Here is a 21,322-nt window from a genome sequence, read left to right as displayed (position 1 = left end):
GTTCATTCACCTGAGGCTTCTTCTTCATGGCAGACTCTTAAGAGACTCACCTGGTCTCTGACGAGCTCCAGCTCACAGTACTGACACTTCACACTGGCAAAGGGACACTGTTGCTGATGAAGCTGAATGAGCAAATGAAAGGAGACTATTAGGAAAATTTCCTCACAGACACACAAAACATCACTATAACTCTGCCATGAGATCTGTTCTTGAAAAGTGATTCAATGGTACCTCTCTCTCTTCATAAAGAAAGCATGCCACACAGTCTGGACATGACATGGGTCTTTTTTGGCACTGAACAGTTATGTGCTCTTCTAGGTGGCTCTTTTTCACAGACTGCTGGCACTGTGGACAAGGCACGGTGGCAAACTCACAATGCACCAAATGATCCTGGAAGTTAAAACAATAAGATGAAAAAAAAAAATAAATACAAAAAACATTTCATTTGCCTCTGTAGCAGGAAAGTCAAGTCAAGTCATCTTTATTTATATAGCACATTTAAAAGACATCAAGTGTCGGCCAAAGGGCTGAACACAGGGATAATATAATCAAATAAAAAGAATTAAAGTAGATAAGATGAAAACATTATAGAAAACATTGTGAGACATCCATATATGTTTGTAAAAATATTTGTACATGCAAATATGCACATACATATACAAAAATGTACACATTCACACATAAGCACACATTCATGAACATAAGAAACATGTATACGTATACACATGCAAACATCATCCAATGAGATAAAAGACCAGAATAGCTAAAACAGAATAAAAGTGGTGTCAGGAAAGCTGTAACAATTCCTCTGTCCACACCACAGAAAGACACAAACTGCAACTACGGATGAACTGATTGTAAAAAACTAGCCTGGTACTGTTGCTTCATCTAACACTTTCGATGACGGCCAAGATTTTTTTTTTCAGTTGTTATTTATGTGCCAAGAAAAATGTGCCAAGACAAAAAAGTGTAGTTGTGGTGGTGTTCTCTGAAGTCATTTTATTGTGTTGACAAACTTGTTCTACAGCAATCTCAAAAATGTCTACAAGCCGCTGACACCTGTCTGTTCATTTTATGAAGTTGGCAGTCAGCAGTAGTGAGACGTTTATAATCAAACTGACAAACAGTTTTTAAAAGCAAAAAGCTTTAAAAAAACAAAACAAAACACAACAACAACAAAGTGATCACAATCATAAATATGTCTTGCAATCCAACTGCATCTTGAAACACCAGCCTGTTAACATCCCTGACTTTGTGTTCTGTGTTGAGTTGTGTTCGGATCAAACATGTCTGTCACAGTTTTTTTTTTACCTCCAAATGCCGGAGCTCCATCTTCTCGGCACAGCCCGAGTTTGGACAGCGCACAGTTAGCGACAGAATCTCCCTTTTGGCAAAGTTATCAGGGAACAGTTGGTCTTCTGACAACATTTCGTTGTCCACTGGGCACCTCTGTCCCGTATCACTGATTTGCAAGAAGAAGAACAGAAATCGTTGGTCCCTTTTGTCTACTTCACTATTAAAACTAGTACCAGTGAATTTTTGGATCATTCAGAAGCCTTTCATTTCTAAATCATTACTCAGTAATTTGCCAGATTGCTCTAATGCTAATAAAGAACTAACAGGGCTTCAAAACTGGCCTGTGAAACTTGTGATGATAAATGAATTAGAAACCTAAGTGTTCATTGCTGATTAAAAAGATGCACAATAGCATACCGGATGGATTTCTCAATGCAGCTCTTGCAGAAGCGGTGACCACAGCGTGTTTGAATGGCGTTCCTCAAAGCCATGAGACAAATGGGGCACTCGTATTTACTCTCCAGCGGTGGATCAAACTCCACATCGTAGCCCTGCAGGGGGGCAGCCTGAAGGCTGCTGCTGCTCATGAAGGCACTAGGGTTCTCTGACGGGCTAAGAATGGACTCCTGTTCTTTTTCCAGCATTGCCAGAGCACAGCCAGACAGCACTCCACCGACAGCTCCATCATAGCTGTCCTCCTCCAAACTCCCCTTATTGCTTTCACAGCAGGCCATTTGTAGCAAGTGGCAAAGTCTGAAAGAGGTAAGGAAGTGTGAAATAAATTCTAACTGTATTAACTTTAAAATAGACATATGCATTTTTCTGCTTTTAAAATGGGGATATTTGTACTTCAGCAGCACAAAAGACATTTTCTTTTTGTATGACAAGCTAAAAAGGTTTTGTAAAGTTACACAATGATATGATGTTCAAGAAATATCCTCCTACAACCATCTTTATAACTTCCTCCAATCAACTTCCTCCCTTCTATTAGAAAAAAACCCCAAAGCAAATCAGCTCATTTATCATGACAACAGGATCCCTATAGGAAGGTTTTAGGGTTATTTCTAATTATCTTTTTCCTTAATGAGCAATCAGACGATTTATTTTTCACATAACCACATTACCAATTCATTATTTGGCCTTCCCTTACTCTTCCACACCTAGTCTGTGGGTTTCTAAGCAAATCCTATACCAGAAGAGTTAACACACCGCTCCAAAGACACACACACAAGTGGGAATTCACTTCAGAGAAGATTCTTGGATTCTTGCATTCTTGCAACAAACCAAAATAAATAGAGAAATCTTCACAAATCCGAGTATGAACTAATGAAATATGCAGTGTAGTCTTTGGTTGGTTATTAAACTATAATACTGAACAACACATTTTGTAACAACTGGAATCAATCTTAAAGACCTAGTCTTGAACTTAGATTGTAAGATTAGTACCATTTATCGTTACTCTTTATATCCCACCCTAGCTTAACAAACCAAACAAGCTGATCATCCTTGACTATATGCAGCTCTGTACATAAAAACATGCCAACCAGACTGTCAACCTGTACAGTGAGTCATGTACAAGCTATGGGCGTCGTAACCTCCTCCTTGAAGCTACTATAACCCTACATGGGACGTAACTTTTACTTTTCATTACTCAGCATTAGTCAGTCGATAAGGTTCTGCCTAAACACCAACATTAGGTATCAAATCTTTTTATATCAAACACATTACAGCTAGCTAACGGTCTGCATACAACGACTGGAAGTGTTAGCACTTGACGAACCAGCCATGCCCCTGGATACGGAACTGCAAATGCGAATCTGGTTGCAGTCAAAAGTAGTAAAAAGAAACCAGACCAAAACAGCGGGCAGCGAAATCACGTCCCCCACATCGGAAAGAAAAACGTTATAAACTCCGAATGTGTCCGTGAACGCAGGTTTTTATTCTCGTAGCACACCCACCTTTGCCTTGAAAACGTCTAGAACTTTTGGTATCTACAGAATTTCCTGTTTTTTTTCTTTTTCCAAACGTCATCAACGATTACATTTTTTGGCGCCTTGCAGACGCGAGCGCCATCGCCTGGTGGGAGTCTATTGTTGCCGCAGGAAAAAAAAAAGAAAAAGAAAAAGGGAGACAGAAAAATGGCGGACCTCAGGAAAATCTGCCCGGAGTCTTTGCCCTGCCGTGTCAACTATTCGCGGAAAACGTCGCTACATGGAAAGCTTTTCATCCTCCTGTGTATACTTGCAGTGGACTCCGGAGGGGCTACGACCCACTGGGTTGTCACAGAGGACGGAAAAATTCAGCAGCAAGTATGACAGCTCTTTGACGTGCTAACGCTTACGTTTGGCGGCTAGCTTATGAAGCTAACTATTTTTCATAGCACCGACTCTAACGTAACTGTAGTACCTATAATAATTTAACTCGGTGCGACTCATTTGTCAGCTTGAGCAACTGTGGATTTAGAGAGAAAGTTCCCTGGATATTAAAATCCCGCTTGTTTGACCAAGTGGTTTAGCTTTATCAGACTAGTTCCTTTATCTTTTGGTTAACCGGGTCAAGATAAACACTTATATTTTTATGGTACTGTGTATGCCTCCCTTGGAAGGCGCTTGCAGATATCCCAGAACGTCAGTGGTGTTTGGTGCCGACTATAGACAGGGACATTACGTATTTATGTTTATGTGTTTTAGGAGCGTCTGACAAGACAAGTGTGCGTGTGTGAAATTAACAATCGGGCGCACTAGTTAAATCCATGACTCCACACTATCGGAATGTTGTCATATCACTTATCAGAGATTAATCGACTGCCCGAGTCTTTTTCGGCCTAATTTAGCGAAGCTAAGCACGTCGGTAACGATCGCGCTGTTTGCTTTTCAGGTGGACTCCCCTTTAAATCTGAAACACCCGCACGATGTTGTAATCTTCATGAGGCAAGAAACTCGTGTTAACTACCTCAAGAAGCTGGAGGTGTGTTTCCCCATTTATTCATTCATTCGTGCTGGTCATTTGCTGTCTTTGCATTTTTTTGAATGGCCTGTTTTGACAAACACTTTGTTAAAACAGGCTGTAGTTTGTGTCACTACATTATTAAATCAAATTCAGTCGTTTAATTGAAGATCCAATTCCAGTTTCTCATGCCTCACTGTTGCCTTCTTTTCTAATTGTTGAGCAGAAGCAGCTAGTGGCACAGAAGATTCATATTGAGGAGAATGAGGACCGAGATACGGGTTTGGAGCAGAGGCATTACAAGGAGGATGCAGACTGTGTAATGGCTAAGGTACCCCTGGGAGACCTGGATCTGTATGATGGCACTTATATCTCATTGGAAAGCAAAGACATCAGGTCTGTGCCATTATTTTGCTTTTAAATATGTATTTATGGTTTCTTCTCCTAAATAACCTCACTGTCTCTGTGTGATTATGATAAAATTGTCATCTTTTATTCTCCTCTCTTCTTTCTAGACCCGAAGACTACATTGATTCCAGGTCTGCTCTACCCCCAGATCTAGAGAAGCCAGACTGTGGAAAAGTGTTTGAACTACCTTATAGTATCCATGCTTTCCAGCACCTCAGGGTGAGTAGACGCCAAGCTCATCATCTGTTGTGAAGATATAGGGCCGCTTGATGACGAGTATTATCTGCATGGCTTTTTTATTACCCAGCAAATATTTTGAAATGTTATCCTGAACCAAACCTCTGGAACTGAATTGTAGAGTTGCATTGAATTCCGTGGCAGTTCTTGTTTAATTAGGCTTTAAGCCAATTTTACACTTAATTACTAGAAATGGACCAACTGACCAGCCAGGGACTGGAATCTGTTGTTTTCCGCCATGCTCAGCCCAGACCTGCGATCAGCCAGTCTGTCTCATGTGGGTCTGATTATGAGCCGGTCTGTTACATAGATGCGTAACGTGAGCAAGTAGTCATGCCTACACTTGCAGCCTCGTGCTAACATGTCCTTAACTAGAATTTATTTACTGTGAGTGCAGACGCAGAGTTTGCTAAAATAAACAACAGACCTTATTAGACACTTAAAGCACCCCCACCCAGCTGTACTTTAACATTTTAAAGAAGCTAACAGAGGCAAAGAGGCTAAAGTTAAAGGCATCGAGAGCTCAGAGCCAGCCAGCCTCAGTATGAGCAAAAGATCACAGGAGCTATAAGGGAAACTATGCCGACGAGTAAAAAAGATCAAGGTCCTATTACCTGGTGATTTTCTAAGCACAGTAGAAAACAATGTAAGTAAATGGCATTAGATTTGTTATATATATTTATTGCAGCTGCTTTTGTTTGGCTAGGTCAAGCATGCCAGGTAAAAGTGGGTGTATAGCAGCTCATTTAAGTTAATCATTTATGCCTCTTTACAGTAACGGAGCAACTTTCATTCGTGTCAGTGAGAGACGATCCTGTAACTTGGTCTGGGGAAAATTGTAAAGTTTAATCATGTCTTTTATGATAATAACATTTTTCTGAAGAAGAATTGATTTTTGCTCGTATATGCGGCCACTTTTAGTTCTTAGAAAGAAAATCTAAATCAGCAACAATCGTTTTCGGCAGGCCACGCTTAGAATAAAATTGGTATTGGCCAAGAAAATTGAATCCAGTGCATTTCTGTTAATTACCACTGTGCCATCTAATACCCTTCAGTATAACATAACGTACCTACAGTTTTGGATTTTGCTAATATGAAAACAGTGATTATTTATCTTTATGTTATAGGAGGTGCTGATGCCACTGTTGTTTTTGTTTTAAACCAACCCTTTGTTGCAGTTTATCTACAAACTTACTTGTATGATGTTTGAATTTAAATTTCTCCTTGAATCCAATATCAAGACGTTTATCATTTTTTCTAGTTCTAGTTTATCACAGTTTTTCTAGTTCCAATACTATTCCCATACCTTGGAAAAGAGGGTTTGTACTGATACCAGTGTTAAATTAATAACCTGCACACTGCAAAGAGGAGACTAGGAGTCCTTTTTCATGCGTAAGGAGACAGTAGTAAATTAACAAGAAACAACAGGACCAATTTAAATGACATGGGAAACATGTATTTATATTCCATCTGTCTATTTTCTTAACTACTTTTCCAATTCATTGTCGTGGAGTGGATGTAGGTTATCCCATTTGTGAGAGAGCAAAAGACAGGGTACAGCTTGGCCAGTCCATCACGGGGAGACCGATAATCATTCACATCACATTAATCACCACTGTCCTGTTCAGAGTACCCGAATATGCAAACTTCACACAGAAAGGCCTCACCCGGCCAGTGGATTCGAGTCCGCTTGCTGTAATGTGAAGGTCATAACCAATGCACTGTGTCAAGTTTGTATTTATGTTATTCGCTTTATTTGTTTTTACTAGTGTCATTTTAGCTCATTGTGAGAGTCTTTACTGCAGACTGCTCCCAAATGGGGTTGCAATAGTTTCTACTTTATCTGCTCCGTCTCAGTTTGAGTGCATGGGACGGAGCAGAGGCAGATGCAGCAAAATAATATTAATCAGGAAGTGTGATAAAAGCTTCCGTCAAAATGTCAGGTCAGTGCATCCTTGCCAAATATGCAACAGCTGTAATCTGTGTCTGGGGATCTCAGGGACACCTTTTTATTCCAGAAATAATTGTTGTTTTTGCTGTTAATTATAATAATTTATTATTAATTTATAAATTATATGTGAAATTTGAAAAGCCAAGATACATTCACCAATTTTGTTTGTTTTGTTTTCCAGGCACACATATTAGTGAGTGAGCGTGTACTTTGAAAGTTGGCAGTCTCTCTGTCTAGCTGTAAAATCACTTGGTTAGCCCTGCTATCACATGAGATGATTGGTGTGCGACACCAAGGAGAGTTCAGCCTTTGTGCTTGTTTGATCACCTGCTAAAATATGATCTAATTGTCTTCCCCTTCCCCTTCCCTCTCCTCTAGGGTATACAGGAGAGGGCAAACCTGACCTCCCCACTTCTTTCTAAGGAGGATCCTATTTTTAGTTCATTGTCTCCTAAACTGGGTCGGAGTGCTGACGAGGTGGGTCATCGCATCCATCAAGGCTTACTGAGGGTAAGGGTCTCTATGTAAAACATTTACTCAGTATACTTAAAAACAAAAAAAAGTGACTGTTTTTGTTTTTTCCTTTGGAGTTGGTGTAGGAGTATGATATAAGTACTGGTAAATGGTCCAAATATCCTTTTTGCATGTCTGCTCATCTAAATTTGTTCTGTTCAGATGATTGGTTTATGACACCCAAATATTGAAGCAATAGTCATTCTGAGTACAAGGCCAGACACATTCTGAAGCACAGATTATCAGTGAGTCTTATTAAGGCTACTGAGCTCTGCTGTCCAACGCAACAATATGAAGGAGGAAAAGCTAAAATTCTGCAGAACCTTAAAAGTTGGCAGTTTGTGTATTTCGTAAGGCATAAAAAAGACGCATAACTTTAGGATTGTGTGTTTCAGAATTCATCGTCCTGGGTGCTGTACAACATGGCGTCATTTTATTGGCGTATGAAGAATGAGCCTCAGAAGGCCGTGGACTGCGTTGTGCGCGCTCTGCATTTCTCCCCAAGGTACTGTGAGGCTCGTCAGACGAGTTTTGCGGTAATATTCAGTTTATTGCGTGCGAGTGGTCACAGGTGTATCTGTGTGTTTGTTGTTCCTGTAGGCAGCACAAGGATATAGCCCTGGTTAACATGGCCAACATCCTACATCGTGCCCATTTTTCAGCGGATGCTGCTATCCTCGCCCATGCTGCCCTCGACCTTACCTCAGACCTCTTCACCAGTCACTACACTTTAGGCAACATTTATGCTGTAAGTTAAAGGGAAACCTTCAAGCCACAGTGAATGCTTAAGTCTTTAAATCTTGTTTTATCACAGCATTTCCTGAATTTGACTGCAGTTAGGTTTCAGAGAGAATCAAAATCCAGCTATCAAAATCCTGTTTTCTTACGGACTAGTATTTTAGAAAATTTCTGACTATCAGTGGATTTACAACCAAGGCCTGTAAAACAGTTTTCATATTTACAGGGAGTACCAGTATTTTACAAAACGTATTTTTATATAACACTTCTCTTTGTGTCCACCACACTTTCTATCAGTGTACTAGTCCATACATATTTTTAGTCTGTTTATCGTTCTGTTGTGCTCGCAAAGAGTCACTACATGAAACAGGTAAGTCTGACCTCTGCTGTATCTGTCATGCTTTATGTGTCCTCTTCTGTTGCTGTCTGACTAGATGCTTGGGGAATACAACCACTCGGTGCTGTGTTACGAGCAGGCACTGCAGGCCCAGCCAGGCTTTGAACAGGCCCTAAGGAGGAAGCATGCTGTGTTGTGTCAGCAAAAACTGGAGCAACGCCTGGAAGCCCAGCACAGGTACACAAGCATTTTAACACACTCTCTAAGTGTTTTTGGTTGTGTTTTTGTTTTTACTGACATTTCTGTTACTGATAATGCCAAAGAAAAGCCTTGCAATGAAAATATATTGTAATTTGCTGTATGTCGAGGTTGTTCAGCGATTACAAGAAATGCGCATAGACCTATCTGTAGGGAAGTCAGAATATGTGATTAAAATAAATGCAGAGCTGGCAGCCAATGGACTATTTTTACACTTATCCATGTCTACCAACTGTCCTGTTTTTCCCCTCTTTGTTTTCCATATTTGTAGGTCCCTACAGCGGACACTGAATGAGCTGAAGGAGTACCAAAAGCAGCATGACCACTACCTTCGCCAGCAGGAGGCGCTGGACAAACACAAGCTGCTGCAGGAAGAACAAATCCTGCACAACATTATCCATGAAACCCAGATGGCCAAAGAAGCCCAACTTGGTGAGATGCCACATACAGGAATTAAACAAGAACAGAACAGGAAAGAGAACGTTTAGAATAGTCATGAGATTATTGCAAAGTATTGTAATCACACAGTTCAGTTAATGAGTTTTGCAGCAAATTACGTTCTACTTTGGAGAAAGCTAATTGCTTTACCAGGTCAAAAGATAATATGAGGAGCCTGTGCTGGCTGTGGTTTAGCTTGTTACATACTAAATTAATGTGCATTTTTGTAATTGTGAAAAAGAAGCGACTTGTTCAGCTAGTTGTTTTACTGCAAACTGATGTGTATCAGTTCTGAGGAGGACAAAGTGTATTACCTGGTTTCACATAACAGAAGTGGTAAAGCTGTCAAGGTGCAGTAGAGATGATTGTAAAGTTGTGAAACTCATAAATGAACTCATGCATGAATAAGCAACTTCACAATATGAGCAACTCAACAAGATGTCAAGTCACATTATTCTGGTTTACACATGGTCCCTTTAAAAAAACAAAAGTAGGGTTTAGTTGGGGTTAGGTGCAAAAACAGGTTTGGCTGTAACGTAGACTACGAGGAAACAAATTAAAAAAAACTTTATCTCGATCACAATTTTGGCTCCACACAATTATTTGAATACGATCGAACGACATTAAAAGTGTGTTCTCCGTCAGTAGAACACCAAGAAAAAGCAAATTAAGCACTTGCTAAATTGTCTTGATGCATTCTCCATCATCCAGGTAAGTAAATCTCCAAAGGTTGATTCTAGTCATCTGGACGTAGCGTTTTCAGTGGGAGAAACGTTTCGTCACTCATCCAAGTGACTACGTCCAGATGAACAGAATCAACCTTTGGACACTTGCTAAATCAGTGTCTTACTATTTACCTGCATGTGCCACAGCTGTTTACTGCAGCTGACAGCTTGAAGTTTCCTAGACTATTCAGGAGAATATTAAACAACATTAAAATACAGATTTAAAGCACCATGGAAATATCTGACACTGCAGAAGCTGAAGAGCTTGTTCCTTAAAGCTGATCATCATCCAACTGCTCGGAAATACTTTGGATTTGGTGCCAGTCTGAACAAACGATTTGCCAAGAGAGCACTGGGGTTGTCTATGAACCACAAAGCAACATAGTCATTTGCTGTATGTCGAGTTATCCGGCCACCTGCAGTATAATGAATGCATGTAGACCCAAAAAAATTGTGCAATTGTGAATCTTCCAAAATCAACTCAGATGTCCATAAAAGCGAGCCTTGCAGCGCATCAGCGTATCCAACCAGATCATAAAGACATTTGGTCAAAAAGTATATTTCCAATAAACACGGTGATTAATAAAGGCAGACAGATGTTTTTCTACAATGACAAAACCTGTGTTCTATGTAGAATGTCGCAGAGGAATCTCACAGCTGTCGATTTTACTTGAGTTTTACTAGAGTTATTTTACGTGTTATTCACACCCACCACACAATATGAATATGAAAATAAGATTTTGTTTACATGACAGCAAAAAAAGATTTCTGTCACTAAAATCAATGAATAATCATGACAAATAATTGTGATCTCAATTTTTAACAGCATTTTGGTCATAGTCATACAGCCCTAAAACAGTCCTTAGGCTCCTCTGAGCTGTGACTTCAAATAAATAGTTTTCTGATAAGTTCATATTCTAAATTGCTAGTTACAAGTCATTTATTGACATTGTTGGGTTCAACACACAAAAATGCTTAGCTTTAGGTTCTAAGATGGGACTACGCTAACTCACTTCCCAGTGGCTCAGTCCCTCTTTTATAATCTCTGAGTGTTTAGAATAGCATCTGAGAATTTTCCATCATGTGTGTTTCAGGGAACCATCAGATGTGTCGGCTGGGTCAGCAGCAGCGCAGCCTCTACTGCCCGTTTGACCTGCCTGTGCGCTACCACCGGGGTGATCTGTTTGAACATGTTCAGTATGTCCAAGTGAGTCTTTGGAAAAACTGTTTATAAGAAAAAGTAGACATCAAAATGATAAACGCTGATTGCCTTCTTGGCAGATGTGCACACTATTGAAAGTATGTTTAACAAGTTCATCACGAGAGGTTATTCTAGTCTAAAAGCAATGGCATAATCTCTTCTTTTCTGAATGACTTTAGGGATATCACTTTTTTGCTATGAAAAATCAATTCTAGTGTACACAAATTGTTCTATTCAGTTGCAGTTAGTGTCCTTGCCAAAGTGACTGTTAGATGTGACAAAGAGAAAAGATAGTCTGTTAATATGTTAAGAACTGGTGGATCAGTCAGTCTGCCTTTTTTTAACAGTTTTTTTTTTTTTTTTCAAGTTAGGTCACAAAAACCATCAAACAGTAATGAAACTGGCTCTCAGGTTCTCATTTCCTCTGAAAGGAAAGACTAAGAATTACCTCTGCTGTACAGGAGACGTTCTCAGTCTCAGAAATTAACGGCACACTGTAATGGCTGCACACGACTACATCCCCCCGATGATAAATTTACATCAGTCACTCTGTAGAGAGCTCTTGCATACGGGTAGATGTGAACACTCTAACACTGGCGAATGCATGTAAAATTCACAACATAATTTGCATTTAAAATATTTTTTCACTTACTACATAAAATATGTCAGAGTTTGAATGTCATCAGTATTTTTTTTACAGTGTAGAGAATATCAAAACCAATGAACAATCCACGAATGAGCAGGTGTGTTCAAACAGAAGGACAATGTTTCTTAGCCCAGGGTTTTTGTTTGTGACAAACAATTTAAATGCAACGACACTGCTGTGTTTTTTCTACAAGAATAAAACAAACATTTATTTATTGAGTCATTATTTATGAAGGACCTTGTTTTACTTTGTGTTTCTGTCTTTGTTCGTAGTTTGGAGAAGAGGTGTCAGTGGCATCCAGTGTGGCACTTGTGTCAGAACGCAACTCAAACCAGACGGAAGCCAGCCCCCAGCTCCACCCCACTGTGTCTGGGGGCCAGGATCCCGCTGCCGCCCTCTGGGGCAGCCATCAGGATTACACAAAGGCAGGCTAAACCAATTACATGTTTTCTTTTTCTTTTTTCTTTTTTTTTTCTTTTTTTTTTTTTTCTACAGGTGAAGTCTGTGACTATAAATAAAATAAAACTAAATAAATAAAACTAAATAAAACTCTTGCAGTGCTTAAACAAACTTTAAACAAATTGCTCGAAATGAACTTAAACAAACTCACCATAGTACTTACAGCAATGTGTGGGAACTGGTGGTTTACATTTGGCAGAAAAATTTAAATGCTGAAGAGAAAATATTAGACTTGTAAAATAGTCACGTATAGCCTTGATAAACTGGATAACTAGAGCGTAATCGTGTTTTGAGTTATTAGAGTTACAGGAAGTGTGTTTGTGCTGTAGGACTTGCAGAGGATGTTGTGGCCTCAGAGGTCTGACTGTGCCCATGAGTATCCAAGTGTCCCCCCTGCTCACCTGCTGCCAACCTACTACCTTTCACCTGAATCACAGGGCATCAGGTCAGTACAGATTCCTGGATGGACACATTTCCAGTGGTAGCAGCATAGATGGATTAGTTTCACATTCCTCAGAAGGATCCACAGGAATGCAAAAGAAACACATGTGTTCAAAGAGCTTTGCAAAAAAAAAAGAATAATGAGTGAAATATGTCTGCATATGTTTATTCAGCCCAGTGGCAACTCTTCTTTATGGGACCAGCAGTCTTTCTGGGACAGTAGGTCTGCCAGACTGTGGTCCTGTCCCCCAACCATACCCAGCCCTTCTGCCTGCCTCACTAGAGTGGCCCCTGGAAGAAAAGGAGCTGCCAGATCCTTTTGCCTCTGAGGTATCTGTCTGTCTATTTGTACACGTGCAAGACATCTTGTGTGTGTGTGTGTGTGTGTGTGTGTGTGAGAGAGAGAGTATTTTTGTGGCAAAGACTATCCCTATACACATATTTCTGTCTATGTATACAGATACTGCAGTTACGTAGTGGAGGATGGACGCTGGACCAAATTGGCCATAGAATTGCTCAAGCCATGAAACAAGTAAGGGAGCTCCTCACACCCACACAAGTTCTGATCGTTACCACCTGGTGTATAAGCCTAAATCTGTATAGAGTGCTACAGAATATGTTTATTTTTCTTTAAATATAGTTTAGATGAACCCTTTACTGACTCAGTGCTCCTGCAGTCCAACTTAAGTTGTTGAGTTCACAAGAAGTTTCCATTATATCTGAAGTCTGATTATGAATCACTCTAGTCACTCCAAATAGCTCCCAGCTCAAATTGTCTGAGGCCACCTTAAGCTAACCTAAGTTTGTTTTGTATGTATAGGCCACTATACCCCGCTGGCAGGTCCACAATGAGGCAGCTCTATTTTGGCGAGCCAAAGGCAATGGCAGCCGTGCCCTGCAGTGCCTGCGCCAAGCCTTGAGCTCAACTCCGCCTTCCCATCGCCACCTGCCTCTCGCCAATGCTGCAAACCTGCTGCTACACCACGGCCTAAGCACCCACGCACAAACACTGCTGGAGTATGCATTGGCGCTTAATGCGTCAGAGGTAAATAACCTGCTGGGTTATGCTATTTCAGTATGCTGTACAAGTAGTTTGTTTAGGTGTGCTTTATATTTTGGTTCGTGTTGGAGAAACGCATTTGTTAACACAAACGGTATTCATCACATCGCCTTGCGTCAAAGGAAACAAAAGTACGCCTGTTATCGTCTTTACAGCACGCTGCATTGTACTAGACTGAAAATCCCAAATCAGCAGTAGTGTATTTCTTATTGACTGTGCTGAATGCGACTTCACGAACAAACTTCTGATTAACTGCATCTTTGATGGCTTCACAGAGCACCACTTTTCAATTACTGGGATCAGTAGTGTTATTGTGCCATGTCCGAGCACTCATCTCAAGGTGGTTCTAGGAACAAATGTCCCGACCATTTCAACATGGCAGAGGAACCTAGGAAAATTTAAAACCTGGGTGTTTGCCTTAAAAATGCGCAGCATCTAGATGTTAGACTAATTTTACATTGTGGGCCACATATAGCACGCTTTGATCTTAAGTGGGCCGGACCAGCAAAACTCGCCTTTCTGATAGTCTAAAGAAGTTTAATCACACATTTAATCCTTTAATATATAAGAAGAAAATGCAGTTTCAAAAATAAATCTCGGGTTTTATATATGATAAATAAATGCTGCTTTAAATTTCTTACATTGTAAGAAATCAGTATGAAAAAACAGAAAAAGTAGTTGTTTAGTTGTTTTAGTGTAGTATGAATGGTTACAGTGGAGGTGTTTATTAGAAGGAAAAGCTGCAAAAATTTGAAAATACAGTTAAGTCAGATATTTTGTGCCCTTATTCCCATTTTCCAAAGCTGCCAGTGGGCCAGAATGGAGTCTTTGTCTTTGGCAGAGCTTATTTTAGCCCCTGAGCGTTATGTTTTGACACACCCGATCGAGAAAATGCTATAGAGAAACCACAGACTAAATTCGATAAGGAAAATTTCCAATATCATTCTAAATCAAGCTTTGCGGGTAAAAACTGGTTTATGCGTGCAGAGAATTCTCATGCTATTCTCATAATTCAGGAACCGCAGGTTAATTGTGTTATATGCAAGCTGGAAACTGCAGAAGTGCTGTTTTACATGCATGATTTTAAAAAAAAAAAAAAAAAGCAGATACATCCTCCACAGATAACAGAAACAACGTTCATTATCACGCACATCATCCACCATCTAATTTCACCCGTCTTGTCTTGTTTTTGTTTTTTTCCTCCCCCAGCCTCACACTCTGCTCAGCCTGGTGAGTGTGCACTTGGCCCAGGGCAATGTGACAGGTGCCCTGGCCCTGTTCCGCCACATCCTGGTCACAGCCCTTTCCTCCTCGTCCTTCACGTCCTTTTCTGGCTGTGAGCAGTGCCGCAACAGTCTACCTCTGCTGCGTTGTCTTCAGTTCTACCCCTCCCTTTACAGTCTCTCAAACCGACAGTCCTGCTCAAGTGAGTAACTTGGGGGGTGGGGAAAAAATACCGCCTAGTTTTGTTGTTTTTTTTTTGTGGGTGGTTCTTTTTGTTTGGTTGGTTCTGGGGTTTTTGTAAAAAAAAAAAAAAAATTTTTAGTAGAATTTTCTGTTTTACTTTTTAGTTACGGAGTGTGTCTAAAATGATGAATTACAGTACAGATTCAGATGATCAGCAGTGACCTAGTTGAAAGTTTTGCATGACAAAATTCAAGAGGGACTATTTTAAAGAAATCTTTGCATACTAAAAACAAGATAAATATTTATTCAAAGCTAATAGTTGCAAAATGATAATGTTCTTAAGTTGCTGAAACCCTGAAATATCTAAAGTTTTGTAAAATGAAGAACTGTTGGGTAATCTCTTTTAAAAGCAGAGCTTTATTGGGCGACCGGAAAAACTCATTTTCTGCCCACTGGCTGTGTTGTTTGTTTTTTTTTTGTTGTTGTTTTTTTTTCCTATGTTGGTTCACAGCACGCTGAAATGCTGTAACAGCCACTTGAGCAGAATCTGTCACATCTAACTTAAGGGTTTTAGTTTTATTCGGTTGAATACAGGATTAAACATTCCCAGTAGTGTTTAATGCGGGAATGTTTAATCAGCAAATATAATAGCATTTATGAAGAGCTGGTGAGTCTAAATGCATTTATTAGAGCTTTACAAATATTTATTTTTCTGTATCTATGAGCTGAGGTGAAATTTAACCTCGGACTCCTCTGCTTTGGGCCTAACACTCACAAACCACCTCGTGTTGCTCTGCCTGAAGCTGCAAGAGTCGCTGTGGAAAAACTGCTTGTATGTTGGGTTTCTCTCCTGTATTCATATCAGTGGGAGTGGAGAGAACAGTGCTTTGAAGTGGAGAAATTCTTCCACTCAATAATTTAAGCTGCAGAAAATAGCTGATGCCAGATTTAGAAGGGACTATATTTTGCGCTCTGAAGTTGAAGGTTGCGTCCATAAAGCGCACACCAAATGTCTGAGGTTGCTTGAGCCGTTACAAAGCACATATATCTACCATTTAGATTTTTCAATAAAAATCAAATATACTAAAAAAAAATAGACTTACGGTAAAAGTTTGGTGATGACTGCTGTCCTGACTGTTTCAGATCTTGTCAGGGGAAGAACTACAGTGAGCTAGAAAATAGTGGTGCAGAAACAGCTGAGGTCTCAAACTGGTGTCCCTGATAGATAAGATCCATCAGTTCTTCTGGCTCCCTGTTCTGGCTGTTGTCCATGCAAGGCCAGCCCAATGTGTACATGTTTCGCCATGTACGCACTAAAACACCTAATGAAAAAATAACATTTGAATTATGTGAAAGATTTGAGGTAAAATTCATAGCCAAACATTACATTAGTCAGTTTACAGTAGTTAACGAACGGTTGCCAAAGACCTGCTAGTACAAGAAAGAGAACCGAATAACATGCGGGAAAACATGTAGGCTTCTTCAGAGGACAGTGAGACAGTAAATGGAGTCGGCATATGTAGATTTTGAACTGACTGATTTGTTTAAAACCCAAAAACAAACACAGTAGCTGTGTTTTCACTGTTTGAAGTAAGTATAACAGAAAATTGTTTCCAGTGAGCTGCAGTGCAAAATCTGTAAGGCTGTGTGCTAAGGTTGAACAATTATCACATGATATTCTGGATAAATGTTAAAAGAATAGCAAAAAATACCCAAAATGATTTCATAGTTCTCCACCTAAGTGGGGGAAAATACTTTTAAAAAAGTAGTATTAGCTAAAATTACTGAAGCATAATGTCTAAATTGATAAAAAAAAATTGCAAATATGCGAAACCCTTACATAATAATCCGTTCATCATTGTTTAATTAGTCTTTTTTTGTGTGTGTGCATTTGTGTCAGTTTGTGTCAGTCAACCATATCAGAATAATTTTGTAGTTTCATTTTAACTGCATGCTTTTTGTGGTGGTGTTTGAAGTAATAAGTGAACCTCCCATTTATAGTTGATCCGGAGGGCACTGCCTGCATGGCTGAGGACGACCTCGGCCTGCAGCTGGAAGACTGGGAGGGCAGTGAAGAGAAGCAGGACGCAGCGACCATTTCTGCCATGGAAGACACTCTGCTCTTTGAGAGTAAGAATTTGATATGTGGCGTTTTCACTGGCACAATGAAGCGGTAAAGAGATTATGTCTGTGGCACTTCAGCAAGGATGTCTAAATAATTCAGAACTTGAGATTCCGTCTAGTGCAGTTTGGCATGTGGCAAAAATGTGTAGTGTAAGTGTCACAGACAAGTGAGATTTAACAGCAGTGGAATACTTTACTACATTTTACTGGCTTTCAGGTTCCCATAGTCTACGTTGGGGTGTCCTATCGTTTTTTTCTTGTTTGTTTGTTTTGGGGTTTACATGCTCTTTCTTTCCTGTTGAGCTAATTTTTCTTAATCCTATTCATTCCTTTCTCCACACCATGCAGAGGTCATAGTGGACAGTAACGGTTCAGATGAGGCAGCCGGACAGCAGCAGGCTTCTCCTTCTGCATCGGCAGCGGCAAAAATGAGCGCTTCTTTTGGAGATGGAGGAGAAAAGGAGGAGGAGGACTGGCAGCTGAAGGAGGATCTGATGGGAGCCTTTGAGGGTGCACTGGATGTCGGTGGGAAGCGAGGTGACCTGCGAGGTATCCGGGTGCTAAAGAACGACCGCGTCATGGGTGCTCGTCCTGGTAGTGGGCCCTGTTTTGGAAACTGTGAGGATGATGAGGGAGCAGAGTGGGTAAGTGTGGAAGTTCACTGGTTTTTAAATGGCAGAATTGAGTCTGAGTAATCCTTGCCAACATCTGTCAGATATTTGTGAGTACCTTAATTGAATATTACTACTACTTATTGGTCTTCAGATCACTTTCCAAGTAAAGCGGGTCAGAAAGGCTAAAGTGGATGGGTCAGAAAGTGTTTCCACCTCTGATGACAGCCAGAATGGGGACTCACTGCCTGGGGGTCACTCTGTTTTGGAGATCAGCGGTCCAACTATCCCATCGCCCGGTCCTTCAGGTAACACATAAACCTTTAGTATTAACTGACAACATCACGCACAGAGAAAAAGCCTCTCAGAGAGGTGTCACTGTATTTTTCTTTTTCTTTATTCTTTGGACAGGTCGTTGGAGAGACTACACAAGTCTTGGCTGGCCAGGGCCAGAGGAGTGCCAGCGGATACGGAGGGTGGACCTCACCACTGTAGCTAGCACTTGGTTGGCTGTTTCTGCCAAGAACATTGAGTAAGGCTTTCACTGTCCTGAATATGTTGTTATCCTGTATTTATGAAGTTCTAAACAGATTCAAAGAGGATTTATTTTATTGCCATATGGCTGTGAAAGCAGGTGGCAATTTCATTTTTAACAGAACTTAGAAATGCGTTTATAAGAAATAGACAGCTGGATAATTTATTTTTATTTTCTCTCAACTCCCTCCCGTCAGCATCACAGAGCACATAGACTTTGCCACTCCACTCCAGGAGCCAGCTGTTGAACCTTTATGCAACGCCAACCTAGCTGCTAGTATGCACACCCTTGACCACCTGGCAGGGGTAGCCAATCGTGCCGCCATCCATTACACTGGGGAGAGCCAACTGCGTGAGGTATGCTGAGGCAGAAGCTGCAGATAACAAGAGCCAACATATAAAATAAATGCAAACAGCACAAGACTGGAAAAAAGTTCCATGCTAAGGTTTCCTTTACAGAAGGATTTTTCTAAGAGCAAATAAGATGAACTTAATCACATCAAAACTAATGTCACTACATTCTAGTCTTCTCATCCAAATTGTTGACAAGCTTGTATATCACTCTTAATAAACTTAAAAGTTTCAAATTACCCTTAGGTGGGGGAAAACACACAACATTTAATAACAATCTCAGAACCTTCTTAAGAAATAAAAAACACAATTTTGTTGTGTTTAACTTGATTGACAGAATTTGTTTAAACCCATCTTTCTTACAGTAGCTAATGGTGTGATTTATGTCTCTTCTTTTCCAAACCCAAAGGTCCTGCAGAACCTCGGCAAAGATAAGTTTTCCCCACAGTCCTTTGAGCAGGTGGGCACCCGCATCGCTAAAGTCCTGGAGAAGGTAAGGACTCCCTGATGGTCCAAGGCAATTTAAAAAGAAGTTTTTGCTTTAGAATAATAGATTTTTCTACCTACTATGACTTGAATGTACAGCAAGTCATGTTCATATATAAGGAGAATACTCTTTTACTGTGATTAATATTAGACTAGTATTTTAATAAAGGAAAAATGTCTAAAAATATATTCAGCTGTATAAACATCTGATCACTGGTCGTCTCCTTGGCGCTACAGCATGTTATTCAGAATATCCTTCGCTTTAAGTCAAAACTGAATCTAGCAAATATAAACACCCCACTGTGAAAGTCAGTACTGTGGTTTATTCACTTCTGGTGGTTTGTTTGTCCAGTCGGGCTTTATGATTAAACTCTCCAAAGTTTTTCTCTGAATATTATTGTATTTCTTTTGATAGCTGTACCATGCAACTCCAGTGCAACGGTTTCATTGAGTTTTTCTCTTCTCTAATCCCTAAAACGGCAGAATCAGACTTCCTGGGTTTTATCCAGCATGGCTGCACTATACTGGAGAGTGAAAGGTCAAGGCAAGAGAGCCATCGACTGTCTACGACAAGCACTCAACTATGCTCCCCATCATATGAAGGCAAGTTAGGCAAAAGTTGTTCCTAACAGTGGTTTTCTTGTGAACATGAAAAATAAATCTCTTTATATGTTGTTGTTTTTGTTTTTTGTTTTTCTCCCTCTCGTGACTTTTAAACCAGGATGTGCCACTTATCAGCCTGGCCAACATCTTCCAGAACGCCCGGCTATGGGAGGACGCGCTTACAGTGGCTCGCATGGCAGTAGAAATTGCTCCGCACTTCGTCGTGAACCACTTTACCCTTGCCAATGTCTATATAGCAATGGTAACAGCCACAGTCACATTTTTTTTCTAATAATCCATCAATATTTACTGAGAGCTGCTCACCAGTATCATAGGTTGAAGCAGTGCTACAACACAATGTCAGGACATTTATCAAGCAGTGAACCACATCAAGTGTCTTTGCTTTCCTCGTCACCAGGAGGAGTTTGAGAAAGCCATGCGCTGGTACGAGTCTACTTTGAAGCTGCAGCCAGAGTTCGCTCCTGCCAAAGATCGACTGAGAACCATTCAGTGTTACCTGCTCACCAAGAGGGAACGTCGTCAGCCCTAAACCACTCAGCCAGTTTAATCCCAGTAGTACCCACTGGCCATGCACACATCAGATAAACACTCACACACATACACGCAGACAGAATACACATCAGAAGATCGCAACAAACTTGGACAAAGTAAAAGTGTAAGAAATATGAACTAAGTCAAACATGAGGTGTCGAGCTTTATATTCGGCTGAATCTAAGTCCTTGTTTGTTTTTGGTTTTTTGGGGTTTTTTTGTGGGGGTGGGGATTGTTTTATTTTTTTTTTTTAAAAAAGGTCTAACCAATACCGCGAATTAAGTTTGAACTGTCATACAGTAAAACTGTAGATAATCTTGGCCCACTACTTGCAGGATTCAAAATCAAAAGGCTCAGACTCATTTTTGCAAATCAATTTTCGCTTGATTTGCAATAAAGGTTGGACAAAACTAACTAATGACCACAGAATCCACCTAATTCTCTTACATTATTTTATTTAAATTGAAGAAAAGCTTAAACTGTCTTTCTTGAAGACATTTTACTGCTGTTTAATATCAGGAAGTGGGATCTATAACAAAAACAAAAAGTATATTGCTCTATTACGCTGAAGGATAATGAGATACTACTGCCTGAAGATGGTACATTTTAATCTAAAGTAATTGGAGATGATACAGTATTTGCTTTTGCTGAGACGGTATGGAATGTGCTTTTCAACTTGAGTTTAAATGAGGTTGACTCGATTAATATATTCCCTCACTATTTCTGCTTCTTAAAATGGATGGGGACATTCAGTTCTTTTGCACTTTTTTTTTTTTCTTATAGCATTCCTATTTATATGGGACCTAAACAATTAGATTTTCGCGCCAAGCTACAAAAGACAGAAAATAAACTATGCTATTACATTTGCTTCTTAACTTATGGAAATCATCTGGCAGAAAAATTATATCTCATTGCCCATCTATAAAAATAAAAAATAATGATTAAAAAAAACTGGAATCTGTATTAAATGTACAGTATTAAAGGCAGTGTGTGGATTTCA

At 40.0% G+C, this 21,322-nt stretch overlaps 2 protein-coding genes across 4 annotated transcripts in view; one reads left to right on the top strand and one right to left on the bottom strand.

Annotated features, from left to right (window-relative positions):
* Window positions 1-3,383, bottom strand: part of traf6 (TNF receptor-associated factor 6) — a 5,791-nt gene extending 2,408 nt beyond the window's left edge. The window contains exons 1-5 of one of the 3 annotated variants that reach the window (XM_003450798.5): window positions 3,255-3,383; window positions 1,714-2,049; window positions 1,312-1,462; window positions 232-390; window positions 51-122 (exon numbers count right to left, since the gene is read on the bottom strand). In XM_003450798.5, coding sequence (XP_003450846.1) covers window positions 51-122; window positions 232-390; window positions 1,312-1,462; window positions 1,714-2,030 — 699 coding nt within the window. In that variant the 5' untranslated portion in view covers window positions 2,031-2,049; window positions 3,255-3,383. Of the gene's footprint in view, window positions 1-50; window positions 123-231; window positions 391-1,311; window positions 1,463-1,713; window positions 2,050-3,076 lie in introns of all 3 variants that reach the window. The other 2 variants (XM_005455727.3, XM_005455728.4) reach the window with 2 other exon arrangements.
* On the top strand, window positions 3,366-21,322 carry ttc17 (tetratricopeptide repeat domain 17). The gene is made up of 25 exons (XM_003450777.5): window positions 3,366-3,605; window positions 4,174-4,263; window positions 4,469-4,638; window positions 4,758-4,869; window positions 7,217-7,348; window positions 7,747-7,856; window positions 7,952-8,099; window positions 8,524-8,663; window positions 8,956-9,116; window positions 10,942-11,054; window positions 11,967-12,119; window positions 12,483-12,598; window positions 12,768-12,924; window positions 13,055-13,126; window positions 13,415-13,639; window positions 14,864-15,080; window positions 17,063-17,191; window positions 17,534-17,829; window positions 17,951-18,104; window positions 18,208-18,328; window positions 18,528-18,687; window positions 19,091-19,174; window positions 19,651-19,770; window positions 19,889-20,032; window positions 20,189-21,322. The coding sequence occupies exons 1-25, from the start codon at window positions 3,435-3,437 to the stop codon at window positions 20,318-20,320; spliced, it is 3,627 nt and encodes a 1,208-aa protein (XP_003450825.1). The 5' UTR covers window positions 3,366-3,434; the 3' UTR covers window positions 20,321-21,322.

The sequence above is a fragment of the Oreochromis niloticus genome, linkage group LG1 (genome assembly GCF_001858045.2).
Source record: "Oreochromis niloticus isolate F11D_XX linkage group LG1, O_niloticus_UMD_NMBU, whole genome shotgun sequence".
NCBI classification, from domain to species: Eukaryota; Metazoa; Chordata; class Actinopteri; order Cichliformes; family Cichlidae; genus Oreochromis; species Oreochromis niloticus.
This window is presented reverse-complemented; position numbering and strand designations above follow the sequence as displayed.

Excerpts from the sequence above, each read along its gene's own strand:
- ttc17 (XM_003450777.5), top strand. The coding sequence starts at position 3,435 with ATGGCGGACCTCAGGAAAATCTGCCCGGAGTCTTTGCCCTGCCGTGTC. Across the intron at positions 4,264-4,468 it reads ACTACCTCAAGAAGCTGGAG|AAGCAGCTAGTGGCACAGAA; the intron begins GTGTGTTTCCCC and ends ATTGTTGAGCAG. Across the intron at positions 12,925-13,054 it reads CAGATCCTTTTGCCTCTGAG|ATACTGCAGTTACGTAGTGG; the intron begins GTATCTGTCTGT and ends CTATGTATACAG.